Source organism: Sebastes umbrosus, chromosome 15 (assembly GCF_015220745.1).
Source record: "Sebastes umbrosus isolate fSebUmb1 chromosome 15, fSebUmb1.pri, whole genome shotgun sequence".
NCBI lineage: Eukaryota > Metazoa > Chordata > Actinopteri > Perciformes > Sebastidae > Sebastes > Sebastes umbrosus.
In genome coordinates, this window is record NC_051283.1 from 6,592,281 (window position 1) to 6,613,944 (window position 21,664).

The 21,664-nt window shown below is 41.2% G+C and overlaps 2 protein-coding genes and 1 long non-coding RNA gene across 7 annotated transcripts in view; 1 reads left to right on the top strand and 2 right to left on the bottom strand.

Annotated features, from left to right (window-relative positions):
- LOC119503554 (retinoic acid receptor beta-like) overlaps window positions 1–8,654 on the top strand; it is a 199,212-nt gene extending 190,558 nt beyond the window's left edge. For all 3 annotated transcript variants that reach the window (XM_037795397.1, XM_037795398.1, XM_037795396.1), the window contains 2 exons: window positions 1,878–2,036; window positions 5,016–8,654. In XM_037795397.1, the coding sequence (XP_037651325.1) occupies window positions 1,878–2,036; window positions 5,016–5,353 (497 nt within the window). In that variant the 3' untranslated portion in view covers window positions 5,354–8,654. The remainder of the gene's footprint in view (window positions 1–1,877; window positions 2,037–5,015) is intronic.
- On the bottom strand, window positions 456–13,878 carry LOC119503556. Its single transcript, XR_005210340.1, has 3 exons — window positions 13,680–13,878; window positions 9,210–9,220; window positions 456–468 (listed from the first exon to the last, which is right to left on the bottom strand). It is a non-coding gene; the product is annotated as an uncharacterized LOC119503556 (long non-coding RNA).
- Window positions 13,879–15,865: 1,987 nt separating this feature from the next.
- The window catches only part of top2b (DNA topoisomerase II beta), a 33,038-nt gene continuing 27,239 nt past the window's right edge, over window positions 15,866–21,664 (bottom strand). For 2 of the 3 annotated variants that reach the window (XM_037795210.1, XM_037795212.1), the window contains 6 exons: window positions 20,201–20,408; window positions 19,667–19,755; window positions 17,896–17,991; window positions 17,508–17,651; window positions 17,318–17,406; window positions 15,866–16,353 (listed from right to left, as the gene is read on the bottom strand). In XM_037795210.1, the coding sequence (XP_037651138.1) occupies window positions 16,162–16,353; window positions 17,318–17,406; window positions 17,508–17,651; window positions 17,896–17,991; window positions 19,667–19,755; window positions 20,201–20,408 (818 nt within the window). In that variant the 3' untranslated portion in view covers window positions 15,866–16,161. The remainder of the gene's footprint in view (window positions 16,354–17,317; window positions 17,407–17,507; window positions 17,652–17,895; window positions 17,992–19,666; window positions 19,756–20,200; window positions 20,409–21,664) is intronic. The other variant, XM_037795211.1, reaches the window with a different exon arrangement.

Genomic DNA, 21,664 nt, shown 5'->3' on the forward strand with positions numbered 1-21,664 from the left:
CATCTGTCATCACACACCTTGACTGCAGGTCCAGCAGCTGCTGATCTCCATGCACACACTGCCACCTCATGGCCTGATGGTGTAGTGTGCGTGTTCAACAACTTGAAATCTAATCCTCAATGTGTTACAGACCATTCAGGTATAATATCTAAAACATTATTATGTTATAGTATTATACTAAACGACTTAATTAAAGATTATCACACCTAGTTTTTATTTACCACAGTCTACTTTCTTTAAAGTAGGGTTGCAACTCGGGCTGTCAATCGATTAAAATAGTAAATTGTCAAGTATTTAATACTCTTATCAACATGGGAGTGGGCAAACAGGATCACTTTATGCACATGTATGTATATATTTATTATTGGAAATCAATTAAAAACACAAAACAATGACAAATATTATCCAGAAACCCTCACAGGTACTGCATTTAGCATAAAACATATGCTAAAATGATAACATGGAAAACTGCAGCCCAACAGGCAATAACAGCTGTCAGTGTGTCAGTGTGCTGACTTGACTATGATTTGCCCCAAACTGCATGTGATTATCATAAAGTGGGCATGTCTGTAAAGGGGAGACTCGTGGGTACCCATAGAACCCATTTACAATCACATATCTGGAGGTCAGAGGTCAAGGGACCCCTTTGAAAATAGCCATGCCAGTTTTTCCTCGCCAAAATTTAGCGCAAGTTTTGAGCGTTATTTAACCTCCTTCACAACAACCTTGTATGACATGGTTGGCACAAATGGATTCCTTTAGGTTTTCTAGTGTCATATGATGCCAGTATCTTCACTTTAGCTTTAAAACTGAGCCCCCTTACAACTTCTGAAAGATCGTTTGCATTCATGCGTTAAAGAAATAAGTGGCGTTAAAACAAATTTGCGTTAACGTGTTAGTATCACATTAACGTTGACAGCCCTAGTACGAAAACAATGTTGTTGTTTTGTAGATTTAATCTTCCTCTTAGGTTATAACCCCTTTCTCTGTCAGAGAAATATCGTGTGATTAAACGCGATTCAATATTTTAATCAATTGACAGCCCTAATTCGAACCACTAGGAAGAGCATGTGTAGGAGTAAGTAAGTAGGACTGCCACTATACTATTGTGAGGATTGCTTAAAGATGTTATTTGTACGTGTACTACTGCCTCAAGGGAATTATGCAGAAGTATAAAATGCTACACCTGCAACAGTTAGCAAGGACTGTGCAATCCGCTGGACTCTGTAAATGGTGGAGAAATTATAATTTGATTACAATAAAACAAAGGTTGGTCTTCACCGCATTGCTAATGGCTGAATATGATGATTGATGAAGGAATATAAAACTATTAAACCTGATGAATGTACAAGGACTCTGACTCAAAAGAAAACTTCCAACTAAAAGGTGAAAAAACAAATGATGATGATGGAGGATTTGAGCCCCTTTTCAGAGAGCAGAGGCGCTGCTTCATCTGACCACTGAGTCATCCTAATAAACACTGTGTGCAGCAGAGATGAGGTCTGTGAATAGCTGCATTGCTTTGAATACTCCGTCTGCTGATTAGTTTTAATGTGTTGCTTCCCTGCTGTTTGAGACGTTAAAACCCCCGGTTATCAGAGCTTAACGCCACGACTCAAAAGGAAGGATTCAAATTAGTTTTCTGCTCAAGTTATCTCATTGAGAGCATCTCAGCAGTCTCTCCGCTGCAGCAAATGAGTTGACATAATGAGATAAACTCTTCCTTCTTAATCAAACCAGGCGTCATGCTGTGATACATGTATTAGCCTCTAGCTTGTCTACATCAGATAAAGCCAACACATGGATTTGTCATAGTTGAGCCTCGAGTCTGACTTGATTTGTGTGTGTGTGTGTGCGTGTGTGTGTGTGTGTGTTAGACCGTCAGGACCTGGAGGAGCCCTCCAAGGTGGACCAGATGCAGGAGCCGCTCCTGGAGGCCCTGAAGATCTACGTGAGGAAGCGTCGGCCCAGCAAACCGCACATGTTCCCCAAAACCCTGATGAAGATCACAGACCTGCGCAGCATCAGCGCTAAAGGTAGGAAGGATATCAACTCACAGTTATGTTAGGTTGCAGTCAAAAGATTCCAGTAGTATATATAGGGGCAGTCCGAGTCCGCTGCAGGCACTTTGGCTCTAAATGCTACAATACCCATAATCCTTGACCACCAATATGGAGAAGAAGCCAATTAGAAGCACGATTCAGAGCACAAGTTAATTCAAAACGTTCGCTGTTGCAGTTGTGACAAAACACGGCGCCACAGTTGCTGAATTCCTCCAAAACTGATCCAGAATCTGAAAGTAAATTGAATTAAGATGCGGATTATCATGTTTCTTAGAGTCATAGTTTCTTCTCATTGTGCCTTCGACTTTTTTATCAAAGTACCAGATGTTTTCCAACACAGTTGTTAAGATTTTGTACTGATGACTCAAACAGGAGAGTTTCAGTGCTCCGAGTGTGAGTCACACGTAATTGTCCAAGGAAAGAATGACTATGTACTTCCAAGGGGTGCCAGAAATAGCTGCTCCCAGTAGTATGCTGCCGGACAGAGGGGGTTTCAGACGCTGTTAGACCACAATAACAAGTGCTTCATTTGATGCACACTGAGGCCTGTAAGGTTTTGTATAGCCGTGTCCACCTGCCACCACGATTCTACTATATTATCCTCTTCTTCTACTTTCAGTCTCCAATCAGCAAACAGTAGCAACGGCCGAGTAGTGAAACTATACTGCTGTATCTAGCTGCAGTTCAGCTAATCGCCATATCTAAAGCTTGAAAATAGGGGCCCAGACATTAAGCCATAGACTATACTGTATAAGAAGTGGATGTAGTCACTGTGACGTCACCCATTGGTTTGTGGACTGCCGTTTCAAAGCCTCGAGTTTGTCATTTTGGTCGTCACCATCTTGTTTTTTTGCAACCAGAAGTGACACAAGAGGGTGGAGCTAAGTACAACCGAACGCTGAATAAGACATTTTTAGGCGACCAAAATGTTACAATTAACTTTCATGAGCTGAAAACACACTTTGAAAGAGTTCAAGTTGTAAGACGAAAACAAGAACATCTCCCAGACCGGACAACGCCGTGGTAGCGACCTGTCAATCACAAGGTAGCCACGCCCTAAAGCATCCCCTGCTTTATGGTCTATCTGACTCTAAATGGGACCATCATTTACTAAATGAACATCATGCTGTATTGAAGAAGACTTGAAACTAGAGATTGAGACCATAAACTCATGTTTACAATGTTTACTGAGGTAATAAATCAAGTGAGAAGTAGGCTCATTTTCTCATAGAGTTCTATACAATCCGACTTCTTTTTGCAACCAGACGAGTCGCCCCCTGCTGGATATTAGAAAGAATGCAAGTTTAAGGCACTCCTGCAACGACTTCACTTTTCAGACCAGGAGATGCCCACTGGTAGAGCCCAAAACAGAGCTAAAAGGAGACTGAATATTGGACTTTTATTTATCAGTTGACCAGAAATACGACTATATGAATGCCTCAGTATGCTTTAAACAAACAGGGTTGTACAACATGCTGTAGCCATAATAACGTTATAAATCCATTGTATGTCAGATGTGGTGATGATGATGTTTTCAGCTGGTTGTAGAGTTTTCTGTCTTCTTCAAGTGGCTGAAAAATCAGCTAACGCAGCATAAAATGTACATTACAAATGACAAGGAACAGAAAGAGAGAGAGAGTACCTTGCTTTTAACTTCTCTAAACCGGCTGCCTGTGAAACTATTGATTTTAACTTTCTGTTGCTAACTTTTAAAGCACATTCTGGACTGGCTCATAGTTCTGAGTGTGCTTTGAGATCCTCAAAGGCCCTCCTGCGCCTCCACCGACCTGGGTCCCTTGACTGAAGCGATTGTAGACCCTATACATTATCCCCTTTGTATCTTTCTTTAAATCCCGTCTTTTAAACTTGCCTTTTTGTAATGTTGCCCAGGTTTATCTGGTTGCATTACCAGCTTATGTTCTCGCCGACACTTTTACTGTCTGTACTGGTTATTTGTCTCCTAATCCTTTGGGTTTTCTTCTGGGTTTTACTCTTTTGTTTTATTTTCTCTTCTTTATTTGGTAGCTTAACTTTGCTATTAAAGTGCACTGCATATTATGAATTACTGACGTAAAGTTGATACAGAGGTTCCTGCAGTTCAACATTTTTTATTGTTAATATTTTACACAAGATGTCTGACCAGAGGAATCATGTTGATTTTACTCAATAGTCTGTAAAAACAGCAATAACGGCCTCATTTTGCCTGAAGAAGCTGCTAACAAAACAAAAAATCTTAACTCAATGTCCACATACTTGATTTTTTCTTCTGTCAACCATATGTCAGGGTTTTCATCAGCGGATGGTGATCAGTTATCATCACACAATAAATAAGTATGGATGTGTGAGTGGTTGTATATGCGGGAGATCGTAATGTGGTGTCAAATGTAACGTTGAAATGTCAGAAAAAAAGCTAGTAAGTGGACCTTGGTCGCTATAAGCACCATAGATATGGGTCAGTAGGGGCCTACTGCGCCTACTAAGTTGTAAAAGTGAAAACGAAATTTAAAAGCAACACGTTCTAACATGTAAAACTGAATGAAATGTGTTTTGAACACAAACAAAACAGCTTCTTCAGGTTTAGGAATCAAAAACACTTAGTTAGGTTAAAGGAAAAATACCGTGTTTTGGCTTAAAATAAATATGTTTCAAACGTGACAGTAAATCTTAACACTTGTGAACACAAGACAACTACACATTATTGGTTTCACACGGGATGCGATCCTCCTGGGTGAAAACCAGTCCACAAACCAATGGGTGACGTTACTGTGACTACGTCCACTTCTTTTATACAGTCTATGGATCTACCATGTGAATAGCTGATAAAACCTACTAGTGGGCGTAGTGGGCCCCTACTGATAACGCCTATTTCATGGCCTTTTTAAACTACTATTTCCAACATCAAGAACAATCTTTCACGCTTCAATTTTAATCCTCATGTTTTGCCCTCATCAGGAGCGGAGCGGGTCATCTCTCTGAAGATGGAGATCCCGGGTTCCATGCCACCGCTCATCCAGGAGATGCTGGAGAACTCGGAGGGCCAAGACGGCAGCAGCAGCAGTAGCTCTAGCAGCAGCAGCAGCACTAGCAGCAAAAGCAGCAGCAAAAGCAGCAGCAAAAGCAGCAGCAGCAGCAGCAGCAGCACTAGCAGCACTAGCGGGAGCAGCACTTCGGCGGAGGCGGCGGCCAGCCCCAGCAGTAAGGGCAGCCCCAAGGAGGACGCCGCTGCCGCTGAGTCGCCGGAGTCGGACAACGAGGAGGCTACGGCCACACCGCCCAGCGACGAGCCCTAGGAGGCTCTCTCTCTGACAGTCCTTTGCACGAAAAAGGAACAGCCAGGCAAGGACCCCCTATAACCCCTCCACCCCTACTCCTTTGCTTGGTATTACGTTATCTTTATATCCTCGTCCTACTCCTTTTCTCCCCTAAAATTCCCCTCCTTAAAAAGAAAACGTCAACACGGAGGCCTCAAAGGATCAGTGCTTTGTGTATAATTCTGAATTTAGCTCTTATTTTGGCGTGGTGTCTCTGGGACGGGGACAACAGGAAGGGCGTGGACCTCGTAAAACCGCCAGAGATGATACACCTCAGGTCTCCTGTGTAAATTCTTATCTGCATGACGGGAGTTTGATAAGTGGTTTTACTTCTCTCTCTCTCTCTCTCTTTCTCTCTCTCTCTCTCTCTCTCTCTGTCCTCATCTCTTCTCATCTCTCGTATTGTTGGCATACGTGCATTGTACATACCATTGTATGGTTAGATCTCTGTTTCTATGATGAATTTTGTGGTGCTTTTTTCATTGTCTTAAATATTATCTTTGAGGCGATACATCAAGGTTTAAAGCGGGACTAATTGTACGTCCTTCGAAAAAGTTATCTAGAATGTTATTGCATATAGACATTATGGAAGTCTAATATTTTATATTTGTTCCTATATTTAAAACTGTTTTTTGTCTTTTATAACACTTCATGTCTCTACATGAATGAGTGTACATCCACACCGCCAGAATGCAAAGCTTCTCTCCACGTTGACAGAGCCGAGTCTGTTCAACTGTTTCCTCAACGGAGAGAAGCACAACAGCAGAAGCCTTCGATGCACACTCATCAGATCGACCGTTAAGTCTCCGTCTCGACATGAATCACAGAGACCCGACGAGCGAGATTAGATTTAGAATAAGCCAGTCTATGAAATCAACTCATCAGCAAATCAGTTTACCTCACTGTCGAAACAAATTGGGGGAATTAGGTTGTTGATAGATGCCAGAGATTTGTTTTTTTTCTGCAGCAGGCTGTGATCACATAGGACGCTTTATGTATCCCTGCTACTTCAAACTGGACGAACTTAAACTGTGTCGCACTTTATTATCACCTGGTCAGTTAAGTTAACAAGCCAATGTTGTGCCACAATTTGTTTCCCCTAAAAAGTGAATTTCCCTACGTCAAGTGTCCACTGATTCTGTGAGGAAGATGTCTGGCTTCACATTACTTTACATGTTAATCTAATTTCCACCAGCAGGATTCCGTTGTTCAGTGGAAAATGTACAAAAAAGGACTCATTGGCAGGGAAACTAATTTATTACATAGTGTTGGCACAACAACAAGTGAACTGAGATGAAAATGAATCCTCGAAACAGACGTCGTGTATCCACAGACTGGCATGTTGCCGTCCTGTTAGCGAGCAGAGCCAGCATTCGTCTTCTCTTGCCTGGTGTTTAGTGAGTCTATGTAACTTTTGCTGAACAGCAGCACAAGCGGCAAGAAAAGGGAAATATAGTGTACTGCAGAGCTGGCCCTGACCAATTTGGTGCCCTATAGACAAGATTTTGGCCCCTTGTATCGCAGCCAATTCCACCACCAATCTTTGTGTTCATATACTCACACAGAAACTGCATAGCTTTATATCTTTGAGATTAAAATAGGCAGATCACACTCACAAGAAAAACAATATTTATCAAAATGATGTTGTAGGTTATTCCCCAAACAGCTGAATAGTCTTTCCAACTTTCCCTAATGAATTTAAAGTGGGAGTAACTGACGTTAACTCTTTTTATTCATTAGCTATCAGGGTTATGCAGCGGGGAACCCAGAAAATACGGCCTATTTAATAGGCGACATAGTTCTGTTGTTGTGGGCTTTTTTGTGGCAATATTTCCATATAATAGTATTAAATAGTATTAGTAAAAGAAATAGTAAAAGTTCAAAATTAATTTTGAATTTGGGACGCCCCTATGGATGGATGGATTTGTCTATACCGCCTATGTCTAGGGCTGGCTCTGGTGTACTGACTCAGTAATTTCATAAACTACCAGAACAAATAATGCTGTAGCAGCAAAACCCCTGAGTGTACTAAACTCAACAAGGGTGTGTTTTATTGCGTATGAGTTTAGCCTCACTGAGATTTATATTTCCAGTTTTATTACCACTTTTTGTTGTAGTTTTGGCCATCATTTTTATCAGTTATGCTAATATTGTTCTTACAACACTGACTGCTAAATTCTGAGATGTGACAGGTTGTAAACAAGCCAACAGTTTAGCCAGACTATCTAAACCTCTGGAGGTAAAAGTGAACACACACAAATTGTTGCTAATTGTGCAGGAAAACTGTCTACATGCACGACTACGATGGTCCAAAGTAGCCTATACTGGAGCATATGGATCTAAGGGAACAAACTTTGTTAGAGGACTTACGTTTCGACGCCAGGTGCGTCTTCATCAGAGTGAAACAGTGCAGAGATTCACATTCTCCTCAATAACCTCCCCTAATCAGGAACTAATTCAGCACAGGCTGGAACCACAGGGAGGGGACAATAAGCTCTATGTAGGCAGGGAGAGATATGGCAGATCAAAGTGAAACCAGAAAGTCACCTTTGTTTTGTCTTCCAAATAAGTCTGACTAACCTGTTTGACCTTCTGACTTTTTTTTTGTGATGTTGCCGTGTTCCCAAATCTCAGCAATTAAGTTGGTGAGTTGTCTTAGATATAAAAACATTGTACTCATTAAAGTAATGGCTGAGATCTTGCAAAGCGTCATTGCTAAAAATATGTCAAACAGGGCAACAAACACAAGCAGTGAGACAATCAGTTTTAAACACCGTGATCTCACAGAAAGATGTGAAATGACCCCGACCTCTTGACAGAGATTATATGGTGGCAGCGGCGGCACATAATGTGTTGAGATTACATGCAGCCACCAGTTTGGGTAAAATGAGTAGGCCCATCGTTTGTTCGGTAACTTCACTTACGTAATTTAAAATAAGTCCACATTTACTTTTGGTTTCTCACGGGGCACCAACACCTGTCTCCTGGGTGAAAGTCCAGTGTTTGACTCACCCATCCATCCCGACCTCCTCCCTATATGCACTTTGATTAAAACATATTTCTCTTGAACCCAGGAATTTGTGTGTCCACAACGACAAAGGAATCCTAATTTCCATTGGCATTGTTTCTGTGGTGCTGGCACATAATTTTAACACATTACATGCCACCATTGCGTAATACGCTGTTAAGAGGTCTTGGTCATTTCACGTATTTCTATGAGATCAGGCTGGTTTTAAACAAGCCCCAGGTTAGCCTAACTTATTTCGAAGAGAAAACAAAGGTAAAATTATTACCCAAACAGACCAACTTCCTGGTTCAACTTGGACCTATCGTAATTATGTGGAACTAATTTATTAGCAGAAATGGAATATAATGTTCATAACTATGTTTTCATTAGTGTATAATCACCTGAAACTAAGCATCGTTGTGTTTTCGATATCTTAGAACAAGCCCTTCATATCTACATAGGGAGCGGGTCCTCTTCACGGAGTCCGGCATGTTGCTCCGCAACGTTTCTACAGTAGCCCAGAACGGACAAATCAAACACTGGCTCTAGAGAGAGCCTTTTCTTGTTTTTATGTTACCTGAAGGCCACTGTAGTTCTCCGACCTCTGAGCGAGGCGAACGGCGTTACTCACATTACAAAGAGAAAAGTGAACAGAGGGGTACTCAGTTGGTTGCAATCTGCAACCACACCACTAGATATCGCCAAATCCTACACACTGTCCCTTTAATGGAGCTGGACTATTATCCATGTAACGACTTTTTGCTTTCAAATTAAGTAGCTAATCTGACAAAACTGTTGGTTTATTTACAACCCGTCTCATCATCTAACCGGTTGTGTTTCTTTCCCCATTGGACCTATTTTTAGTGACGTCACCAATGTTATCATAACCGATAGAAATCATTGCCAAAACTACAAAAAAAAGACCCAAATTGTAATAAACTGTAGTTTTTCTGTAGCGCTTTTGTTGCTCTAGTTCGTATGTAGCCCATTCAAATCTTGCTTCTATGTTTTTGTATGAGAGTGTTCAGTTTGATCACAGCCTATAGCAGCTTTGACTTTTTTGAATAATTGCCTGAATGTCGACCTAATGAGTGTGCATCTACCGCTAACAGCATCTACTACCAACCGGGCTCTACAAACGCACATGGGCTCTGTTATGGCCTTATTAGCAGAGCTCCTCAACCCGCTTTTTCAGAAGTGTCTTGTTAGTACCGGTGAAACACGGGGGGGCAATGCAATCCTTAAAACACACTGATGACCGGACCACGTTGGGTCGGGAAGATTGTACACTAATGTAGAAAGCACACAGTTGGGGGTTGGGATCCACAAACCCTCCCCGAAACGTTCGCCTTGCTCTTCAGACTTGACAGTGTAAGCTACATTTAATGATGCAAAAGGAGATTCCTGGTTGACCTCTCGACCCCCTGAGAAGTGCAGTCGAGTAAAGCTTCTCTTTGGACACAGTAGATCCGACTGAGCTCTTAATCTCGTTGGCGGGGGAAGTAGGCGGTGTGTCTTGCATCGGACGAGGTGGTCCCGCTGAAATTAGAAGATGATCCAAGAAAGCTGCTTTTCTCCACAGCCGAGGTCACACATGATACTGAACAATAAGAGATAAACTCCATTATATCCTCTTATAGGACCCAGATCCCTCACTATACCCTGCTGGCTGAACAACGGCTCCATTCTCTCTCATAGCAAGTGGTTGTTCACTTACAGCGCAGGGGACCGACCAACTGTAGCACTTAAAACATGTTGAAGCTTTGAAATGGAGCTGAAACTGAACAATATGAAGGCTAACAGCAGATCCTCCGCAACCGCAGGAGGTTCAGCTTTAAAGAAATTAAGCACAAACGTTATCCGTCACAGAGAATATTAATACTAAACAGCTTTGGGAATACTTTCACACAAGTTACTGAAAAAAGATGTTTCTTTATTTTGGAATATGAAGCAGGAAGTTCTCTCTCAATCTTGTTTTAATTTAACACAAAATGAGGAAGTCTTTAACACTTAGTTAAGGTTTATAAGAAGATATTTGTGCCAGCTGGTATTGGATTAGCTTCATCTGAATTACAAAGATTGTCATTTCAAGCTGTAATCAGGTTTCAAATTTGATCAAAAATGAGTTTGCATTGACTTTGTAGATACAGGTTTGAAACCAAAATTGAATTAAATCCAAATTGTGTTGCTACAGTACAAACAAGCTAAGATGATATGACATGACATAAGAGCAATACTGCACCTTGGTTTTCACATGGGTGAATTTGTTTCTGCTCTTTTGCGTTTGAAATTGAATTTTATAAATTTGAATTCTTTAAAATTTTAAATTATTTTAGTCCAGTTTGACCTTTTGTGTCAGGTTTGACCGTTCTATCACGTTGACTTAAACAAACAGTTATTTGTGCTCATTTGCTAGAGCCGGGAGTCAATTAGCCTAGCTTAGCTTAGCATAAAGACTTGAGTGAGCTAAGCTAACTGTTGCCAAAGGTAAAAAATATTCCTATCGTTCAAAAATACGTTCACCAGAAACAGTACTGGAAAAGTTGTGTGATCAGAAATTATCAAATTGTCAAAATAATGTCAACTCAAGGTCAATTTACTAGCTTGTTCTGGAGCTTTTGGTCAGTCTTCATCAGATGGGCTGTCCAAAATTACTCAATTATTTGAGTGTCCCAATTCTGAATGTGTAATTTATGCTCTATATAATTTAGTTCCCTCAAAAATGTCAACAATGGAACGAAAAAAAGACGCTTGTACACACGTTTCTGTTAACAATCCCACAATGCAAGGTGTCACATTTGTAAAATTACATTTGGCACCTATTCTAAATGGGACCATAATTTACCAAATAAACATCATGCTGTATTGAAGAAAACTACGATTGAGACCATAAACTCATGTTTACAATGTTTACTGAAGTAATAAATCAAGTGAGAAGTAGGCTCATTTTCTCATAGACTTCTATACAATCAGACTTCTTTTTGCAACCAGAGGAGTCGCCCCCTGCTGGCTGTTAGAAAGAATGCAGGTTTAAGGCACTTCTGCATTGGCTTCACTTCTCAGTCACATAGGTTGCCCACTGATGCAAATTCAAAACCTGGCACAAATAACTTCCCATAGAAACACCTCACAGTATTTACAGAGTTCAACATACGGTTGCAGTGACTATGAGTCAAATCAGTTTCTTGTTTTTGATCCAAAACAGGAAAGTAAGACAACCCTTTAGGGCAGTGAAGGGTTCTGGGTCTCAGCAGCTCATAATAATAATAATAAAAACCCATCTGCATCCCATCCCTGCTAAGAAATACATATCATAAGGGAAACCAGAGCTGTTTCAGTTTTTTTTTTTTTTTTTTTTCCGTTTTTAACGTGTTTGAATGTGAATAATGTCATGGAGTCTGTCAGAAGAATGATATGCAGTGTTAAGGAATACTTTACTTCTATCTCAATGTAACATAGGAAATGCTCCTCCCTTGGTTCTCTCTCTGTCTTGCTCTCCTGGTGAGAGATGAAGGGAGGCATCTTGGTGTTTGTTTCTTTTTTTATTTTATTTTAAAGCTGGAAAACCTTCACAGCCGAAGAATGTCCACATCCAACCCCTGAAGCGTCAGGACAGCCCTCAGGCGCCTGACCGCAAGCAAGGGACTGTTCCTTTAGGAAACAACTTCACAATGCTGAATTACTCTCGTTCGTTTCTGTTGAATGTTGTACCGACGTAACTGTAATACTCTACTATCTAGCTCACTGCAGAGATGTTATATAAATGGTGTGTGCTTTGCATTCCAATTGGCAGCTCTGTGGAAAAGACGCTCTGTTATTTGTCCTTGGGAGCATCAACTCACATCCAAGTGTATAAAAAAACGAAGGAGGAACTGGGACTTGGTGGACTGATCTGAGCATCCAGGTCGGACTCCACACGACACGTATAATTTGGGACAATGAGAAAGACAAGAAATGGATGATTACGTCACCTCAGCACCCGACATCGTCGATATGTTCTGTTCTTGTTCCATGTCAAACAGCAGAGCTGCTTCACCCCTCCTGGGCCAGGGAGCCAATCAGCTGTCACCAATCAATCAAACCCAATCAATCGACAGCTATTTGGTTAACAGGTCAACTAATGAACCAGGGTTTGACCGATATGGGGGTTTGAAAACGGATTTGTTTTGTGCCAATAATCAGTCAAAGGAAAAATTGATCTTCAGATACTCTTTTCCCATGTCGCTCCATCTGCCTTGTTTATTAGGTTTCCCAGAATGCCTTTCAAGAACACCCACACAACCACCCTCCACTGGGAATAGAGCGCTCCAGGGATATTTTTTGTAGGCCAACTAGGAAGTTAGCATCGCCCTGGGTTCCCTCGACAAAAAGGCCAATGGGATTTTTCCATTGGGTTTTGGATTATTGGAGAAAATAAGCTCTGTGGCAAACACACGTTTATGATACTTACACGTTTATGACAGCAAGATAATCTTCACAAATGAACGTCACTTCTATGATTTTTGAAGTGTGAATGCAATCGCCAGAAGTAAAAAGCTAACGAGAGTATACACAACGAGGCTGTAACGGCGGACGAGTTTATGACGTTTAGTAGAAGGATTCAAAATTTAGTAATACTGCACTACTGACACCAGAAGTATATAATAAAACTCCTTGTTATTCTGACTTGGGAGTGTTCACGTATTACGGCAAGACAGTTACCCTCCTTTGCTAGCCTTGTCTTCACACCATATAAACCTAATTTGCTATTTTATCATGTTATATTTGGCTCGTTAAAACGTTAAACCAGACAAACTGTGTAGCTCTCCTTATAATTAGTTGAATTTACTGAATCATAGTTGATATTTATGACGGCGTATTAGGGCCATTGTTGGTAAAAAAAAAATTAAAGAGCCAGAGTGGCAGATTTACAAGAAAAATCACACACATTTGCAAGATTATAAAGTCATAAATTTACAAGAAAAATACTCGGAAAAATAGTTGAAGGCCCTAAGACGCGGTCGTAAATATCAGATTTTATTCCGATGCAACCAATTTCTCGTAATTACGGTCTGAACAATATGACGCGAACGCAGCATTAGCTTACTTGCTAACTAGCTTACCAACTAATTAATGCTGCTTTCAAATAGAACTTGTGAGCTCGTGGTTACGACATGAGAAGTCGTATACATAATATGCTTGGTGTTCAAGTGGTTAATTTGTGAGAACACCGCTGCTAAAGAAAACGGCAATATGGCCGCCGTCGGCGTCTCTAGAAGCCAACAAGGCTAACAATTAGCAAGCTAGTGAGGGGGTAACGTAAAGCAGGAAATAGGCCTACAATACAAATACAAACGTTTTCATGTTATAAAATTACTAAGAATTTCTGAAAACTTCACGTCACAACTCATGAACTTGTAACTTTTCGGAAATTTTTCCCTTCATATGGACTCTTCTCGTGAAAAAATGGTAAACACGACCTCATTTGAAGGCAACATATAACGCAGAAAACACAAGAACATAGCATTACAGGCTTAAAAGCTCAACATCAGCCCCACATATCGGTCTAACCCTGGATAAAACCCCTAACCTAGGAGCCAGAAGACATGAACTGTGAACCTCAATATCAATCATTAACAGTAGCTCTGTTGTTGTCCGTCCTGGAGGTGACATCGCAAACTGTCCACAGTCGCCTTTTTTCCCATCGGTATCAGAGAAACCTCACCACCAATCATATGCAGTGTTGTATAGTCGTGTTAATACGAGACATGATGGTCACGTCTTATGAGGGTGGAAGGGGCAGGTGGCGTTGTGGATGTATCCCATCAGCCCCTGCTGCCTTCCCGTACGGTGAAGTCCACCTCAGGAGCTGCTCTGAGGTTTGAGCTTCGATCTGTTCCAGCTCTCCATTTTAAATATTGTCTTTGTTTGTACATTAACATATGCTTTTTATGTTCATATACTGTTAAACTTTACCATGAACTGTCCTGGCAAAGTAATAAAATATATTTATTTTAAAATACTTGTGTGCGCATCCATAATGTGACATCTGATAAAAATGAATATTGCACTTATATTTTTGTCAGGTGGCCTGAAACACGACTCCAAATGAATGGTAATGTTGCTCTGTGTCTGCTGGATGTGTAATAGAGGCAATTGTTTGCTAACATTTTTGCCATATCAACTTTATAAGGTGATATAATGTCAATGTTGTGTTTACAGCTTGTTTAAGTGCCCCCAAGTGGCCAAACAATCAGCTTTAGAGAAGCTTTTGGTTCATACACATTTCGTAGCTATACCTACGAAAAGTAATGCACTGTAATTCATATATATATATATATCCCACAAAATGAATTTGTAATTTGTCCACGTAATTGTGAACCAGGAAGTATAAAGAGTGACAAACGCCGCACAGGGACGAGGTCAGGGTGGATGGGTGGTTAAAAAAAAAACCTGGACTTTCGCCCAGGAGGCCGCTGTTCGTACCCCGTGTGAAACCAGAAGTCAACGTTGATTTGTCAGTCATGTAACTTCCATACTTATTTTAACTCATACTATGCTCTTTTCCTAAAGCTTACTAAGTACTTTTATTGCCTTAATCTAACTAAGTAGTTTCCTGTGATGACAGAAGTTTATTTTGGAAAGACTGTATCCGCGTAACGAGCGCAAATTGACACGTGTTGCTGGACATTCGTAGGAAAACGCATGAAAATGAGGAATCATTTTTTTGTAAGATATCATACGAAGCGTTGTGTGAGGATACGTCGTTTGGTTACATTGTTCACATTTGGCCAGTCATCTACAGCACACTGGATCCAGAATTAAAGTTGCACCAACATTTAAGAATTCGAGGGGAAATTGTCTCTTAAAATTATATGAATGTGCTTTAGATGTACCCATGATGTGTAGGCTTACATGTGGAAATTTGTAATAACAACAGTGAAAAGGTCGATGGATCATCGAAAACGCAAATTTCGCAATAGTCAAGGCTTGTCTCGTGTTCAGCTTGCTCTGGCTGTCTTAGAGGTTTCTAGCTTCACTAAACCAAACATTGGATAACTGGTCTCACAAAGCTGGTTACCAATTGGCTCGGTAAACTCTGGGTCTACCAATCCGACTACAAGCTCTGGCACGTACTAGAGGTGGGGTTTGTAACAAACAAACAATCTTACGCAACAAAAGTAAGTCTGTAAGATTAAAGTTACAAACACCAAGCACCAGAATATAGTGAATCACAGCATTAGAAATAGTTGAAAATAATTAAGTAACCTCAATACTAAAAGCAGTATTTTATGAACTAGTTGGGATCCGTTAAGGGCCCGCACATGGATCGGGAACCCTGGATGAATCGGACACGGACAGCCCTCACTGACGTCTACAGGATTGACATCACAATAAGGAACTGATCTTTACTTGCATAACCTCATTGTGTGTGACAGCATTTGTTTCAGTTCTTCTGTGTGTAATATTGCTCAGTCATGAAAGAATCAGGCCAGGAAAACATGGACATTTCATAGTTTACTTTCAACTTCATGTTCAAAAAGTTACATAATATTTTAACAATTAAAATGTGCTAAAGCACAGCGTTCTAAACTTCTAAAAGCCGCTTCGGACAAATACGGAACATTTCAATGAGCATTAAAAAAAGAAACCTGTATATGTATAATAAAAAGTGTAAAACAGCTACACATTAGAAATCATTGAACGTCACCATTAATGAAAATAAAATGAAAGAGGAAATGTACAAAAGTCTGTGGGAACACAGAAGGAGGAGCAGAGAGTGTGTTTGGAGTGTGTTGATCTAATCGAACATGTCGTCGTCGTCGTCTTCTCCGCCGTTGTCGGACTCGACGAAGTACTTCACCTCCTTCTTGGCCCGGCCCGGCCGGTCGCGGGACGCTGCGCCCATCGCACCCATCGCGCCCATCGAGCCCATCGCGCTCAGGCTGTTGCTGTCGTCGTCCTCGTCATCTGATGGAGGTTTCTGAGGCTTCTGCACAGGACAACGATGAAACACGTTATTATAGTTACCATTTACATTTTTACTGTATTGAAAGCAGGACTTTTACTTGTAACTGAGTATTTTTACACTGTCGTATTTCTACTTTTACTTAAGTAAAAGATCTGAATACACCTTCCACCGCTGTGTCTAAGACTCCTAGTGCTGCGTATTGAACCTACATTTTTGTAGTGTAGAGAAAGTGTTTTAAATTAAAGTAGAGATACTGTAATATAAAAATACTCATCTACAATGAAGTCCTAAAATGTCACTAAGTAAAAATACACAAGTATTTATCAGCAAAATACACTATAGGCATCATAAGTACTTTTATATAATGCAGAAAAATGGCCCACGCGAGTGTCGTATTATCATATTATTATTATTATTATTATTATTACTGGTTCATTAATGTAAGCACCTCTTGTGAGATTTCAGAACGAGACTTCCCGAGATATCGCTTTCATGAGAATGGGACGGACGTGAGGTCACAGTGACCTTTGACCGCTAAAATCTAATCAGTTCATCCTCGAGTCCAAGTGGACGTTTGTGCCAAATTTTTAAAAAATCCCCTGCAGGCGTTCCTGAGATATCGCGTTCCTGCCACAGCTGTCGCCGGGGCGGAGGAGTAACAGAAACGCATACTAGTTTTTGATAAATAATGAAAATAAACTGTTTTTATATTTATTTGGACTTTCCCACTTTTTTTAGGTCTTTATTTAGGCTGATAAAAACAGCTATTGAAGAAAGCAGAATTTGTTGTCAAGGCGATAATATATATTAATAATGTCTATTTAACTTTATGTAAATGTAAAGTATATATAACGTACAACATCAGGCCATAGAGAGCATAAATATACAAGAACAACAGAGGCAGTTTCTGTTAAACCTCTCTCTCATCACAAATGTTCACAGATTATATATTTATCTAATAAACACAGGAAGACCAGATACTCACTCTGCCCGCAGGTTTTGCCATTTTCTTCATTGGACTGTACTCATCTTCAGAGCCAGAGCCCTTCCTCTTCCTCCCCCCTCTGCCTTTACCTGCACAAAGGTCACCACAACAAAAAGTCACCAAAACGCTCAACCAATCTATGTATTGATTTTTTGTAAGACACTACAGGATGTATGTGTGTGTGCTGTACCTTTAAGAGAAGATGCTGATGCTGGCTTCTTGGACCCGGTGTCAGAGTCGGAGTCCCAGATGGATTTATCTGGTTTCTTTGCTTTTGGCGATGGTGTCTTCTTAGGTTTGGGAGTAGCATCAGACGGCTTCTTAGCTGCTACACCTCACAGATAATAAAAACATGGTGAGTTATCTACTGCAATAAATCATGTTGGAAGCTTTTTACCACCTCCACTCTGTACATTACAATAATATCATGCTTTGATGAGTTACATCCACAACGTCCTTGCATATTAACTTTAAGTGTCAGTAATCCCATTTAAATAATCCTCCCCTCTCCCTTCTGTTATGGTTTCATCTCTGCTGCTGCATTAGAGCTCCCTCTGCTGAACACAGCGAGTCGTTACCTTTCTTTGCTGGCGATAGTTTGTCAAATGCAGAGCTGCTGGAGTAGGTGGAGAACACACGGCCGACGCCGTCATCGCTGTCAGACTTGGATCCATCTACAAGACAAACACAGGCCGACGATCACCGGCTGCACTTTCTGCACAGATCATCACTCCTCCTGCTTGTAGACATTCCTGACCTTCTGTAAAGCACATTGTTCAAATGTGCTTTCCTTCACATTGTGTCTTTGTTACATACTCTTCAGTACTAACATACTTTGTTTTTTTTTTCCTACACTACTGTTCACTTTCTTATGATTGGGTCTTCTGTACAGACAAACTAATCAGGTGCTTTTATGAAAGACTTAGATCTTAGAACATGGGGTGGTGTTGCACATCAGCCTCTTGTGGCCGTAATGAGTATTACAACAACAAACATTTTATTATTATTTCTTTTTTATAATTTACAAATTATCCTGACAAAAAAAAAAAAGAATATCTTCTCCTGTTTTCACAGAAAAGTAATCTAGAAAACTAATCCTGGAAAAACTTTCTTTCCCCACCAGTTTAAAGTGGCAGTAGGCGGTATATTTTTGAGGAGAGAAATAGGCATTAACGTAACAGAATATTTGTCATATTTGATCAGCGCTGCCTAGTTTGACCATTTGGTTGGAGTTCGCGAGTGATTGACAGCCGGCTCTCATAGACAGCAGAAGGACAGCAGACCTCACGACCTCACGACCTACTGTCACGATATAGTGACCGTTTTATAAAAATAACTTTTTTTGTAATCGTATTTGTTCCAATCTCGCCTACTTCAGCTTTAAGAGATGACATTTTTGGTTGGACCGCAGAGGGCCAGCCCCACAAACGCAAAAGACAGTCCTTTATGCAAATGAACAGCGCGACGCTTCCGGCTCATGAAACTTGGAACAAGCTGTCACTAGGTAACTAGGTAACTAGGTAACTAGACAATCTAGTTCTAAAATGAAACCAGACTCAGCAGTGGCATCGCCTATTTCTCGCTTAAAAATGTTTTCAGAAGTAGATTTTTGGGGGATTTGTTTCGATAGAATAACAGAAAGTATACGAGCAGGCCGCCAAGTTGTTTCCTGTTTGAAACGGCAAGCAGAAAATCAGGGACCAATTGTCCCCTAGTGTCCTCGCTGGACCTGGTGGACATGTACCGCTGAATTTAACATTATAGACATGACCACTGACTATTTATGTAACAATTTAACCACAAATTCACAGACTGACCGTACACGGTCCAGACATATACTCGGTTTTGACTGAGTCTTGTTTTTAAAGTAACTTAGAAAGATTTCCTGGCAAAACCTTTTTTTACCCAGCTGTTTTTAAATCATTAACACAGGAGAGAAAACAAGTTAGATCAGAAAATGCATACTGTTTTCTCACTCTCACTCTCAGGGCTTCGGTACCAAACCCTACACGGCAGTAAATGGTAAATTGAATTGGTAAATGGACTTGCAATTATATAATGCTTTTCTAGTCTTCCGACCACTCAAAGCACTTAACAATACACGTCAGCCTTCACCCGTTCACACACACATTTATACACTGATGGCATCGGGAGCAATTTGGGGTTAAGTGTCTTGCTCAAGAACACATCGACATGTGACCGGAGCAGCCGGGGATCGAACCGCCGATCTTCCAATTGGTGGACGACCTGCTCTACTCTCTGAGCCACAGCCGGGGCGGCCGTACAGTACATTTTAGAAATCAATTATAGATAGGCTTGACTGCACACCAACACTGAGCTTGTACTCACCGCTGTCATTGCTTTTTTCAGAGAAGGCGGACTTGGATGAGAAGATGCTGCTGGCTGTCTCTTTCTTTTTAGCTACAGGCATAGCAGGCCTAAAGGGAAGCAGGAACAACGTATTCAGCATTTATTTTCTATTTATTTTGGGGCCTTTGTGCCTTTATTAGATAGAAGACATTAGAGACAGATGACAGGAAATGAGTGGGGAAAGAAGGGACGGACATGCAACAAAGGTCAGTGGTTAGATGTGAACATTTAAGACATTGTGGTTAAGTGATGAGATGAGTGGGGAGAGAAGGGACGGACATGCAACAAAAGGTCTTCGGTTAAATGTGAACATTTAAGACATTATGGTTAAGTGATGAGATGAGTGGGGAGAGAAGGGACGGACATGCAACAAAAGGTCTTCGGTTAAATGTGAACATTTAAGACATTATGGTTAAGTGATGAGATGCAACGGCCAGTATCCCCTTCAACATTCCTACAAACTTTCTACTTCAACATGTTGAGATGAGCTCCTGACTGCGGTTTGAATCTTACGTGGTCTTTTGTTTGGGAGCAGAGTAGGAGTCTTCGTTATCCTCCTCGTCTTCGTCATCAATATGGTCGTTGAAGCGCTCCTTGGTCTCAGAGGAAGTGAAGTCATCTTTAAACGACCTCACCGGAGAAGAGGCCACGTCGTCGTCGCCGTTCTCCTCTTCGTCCGCCTCCTCCTCCGAGAAGTCAAACGTGTATTTTGGCTTGGAAGCTGAGAGACAAGAGCAGAGGGAGTCTGTGTCACGTTTTTTATTGCCGCTGTGGGTTCTGGCGCCTTGTATAATAATTATTGCGGCCGGTTGCATCAGACGGAGCGCTCAGAGACTTGAAGCTGACGGAGGCGAATCAAACTGACGAAACGTACACCCAGTTCACAAGTTATTTTTGGCCCCAGGCTGCTGATTTAAATGAAATGTTACCCTGTTACTCTGTAACCAGCTACCTGATGCTGACTGTGGGTCAAATCAAAGAATTTGTACATGATAAAAGAGAAACAAATGCTGAGAGTATTCATTTATCAGCCATTTGAGACTTGAATCATCCTCTCTTTTATTCAAGTTCTTTGAAATTCTGTTCTTGTTGATATAGTACAGTGAATGCATCCAGTCCCTCTCCTTTAAAGGCCCTGACACACCAAGTCGACAGTCAGACAGTTTGGGGCCGTCGGTGAGTGTCTGTCGGACTAGTTTTTGCGGTGGCGTCCCGCACCGTCAGCCGTCTAGTCTGCCCATGTCGGAAGTTTTTCAGACGATTCAGCATGTTGAATCGGCGGCAGAGCCCGTTGGTGAGAGATATCACTATGATTGAATGTTCAGATTAAATGAATCAGTGCACTCATCTCATCTGATCATTCCGATACACGGATATTTTCCCAACGACATGACCATCTGGAATGAAGCTAAGTGGTGACTAAGAGTGGTGTGTAAATGTTTGGCAAACGCCGCTTTAAATCCGCAGTCCTTGCTCTACCGGTTTCCCTTTTTGAATGACAAAAGTCTTTGCGGTGTGTTTAAATGCAATTTCTTGGCCAAGACAAAGGCGGCCTTCATTGCCGCTAGTTTTCTGATGGGTGGGTTGGTGTGTCTGGGGCTTTATAGTCATTGTATTAACGTTACATACTTAGCTGGCAGTCTGAACGCTCCCAGTTTGGGGAAGCAGACTGGAGTCCCAGCACAGAAGATAAGCAATGTGTTGTTGTGGACGCCACATTTGTTTGAATCCGAAAGTCACACAATAACACAAACAAACTGATCGTTGCAGCGGTAGACCAGCGACCCCTGTGTCCTGCAAGGTCACTGGAGGTGACTGTTTTTGTGAATGGAGTCTGGCCTAGTGGCTTTGAAGAGCGCGACATAACAACTTCAGTCCCCCGTCGGAAAGGGCTGTCTGATTGCAGAGTAAAGCGGTGAAAATATTCTAAATATAGTGTACACTTTATGGATTTTTTTAGGCGGATAATATACGTTT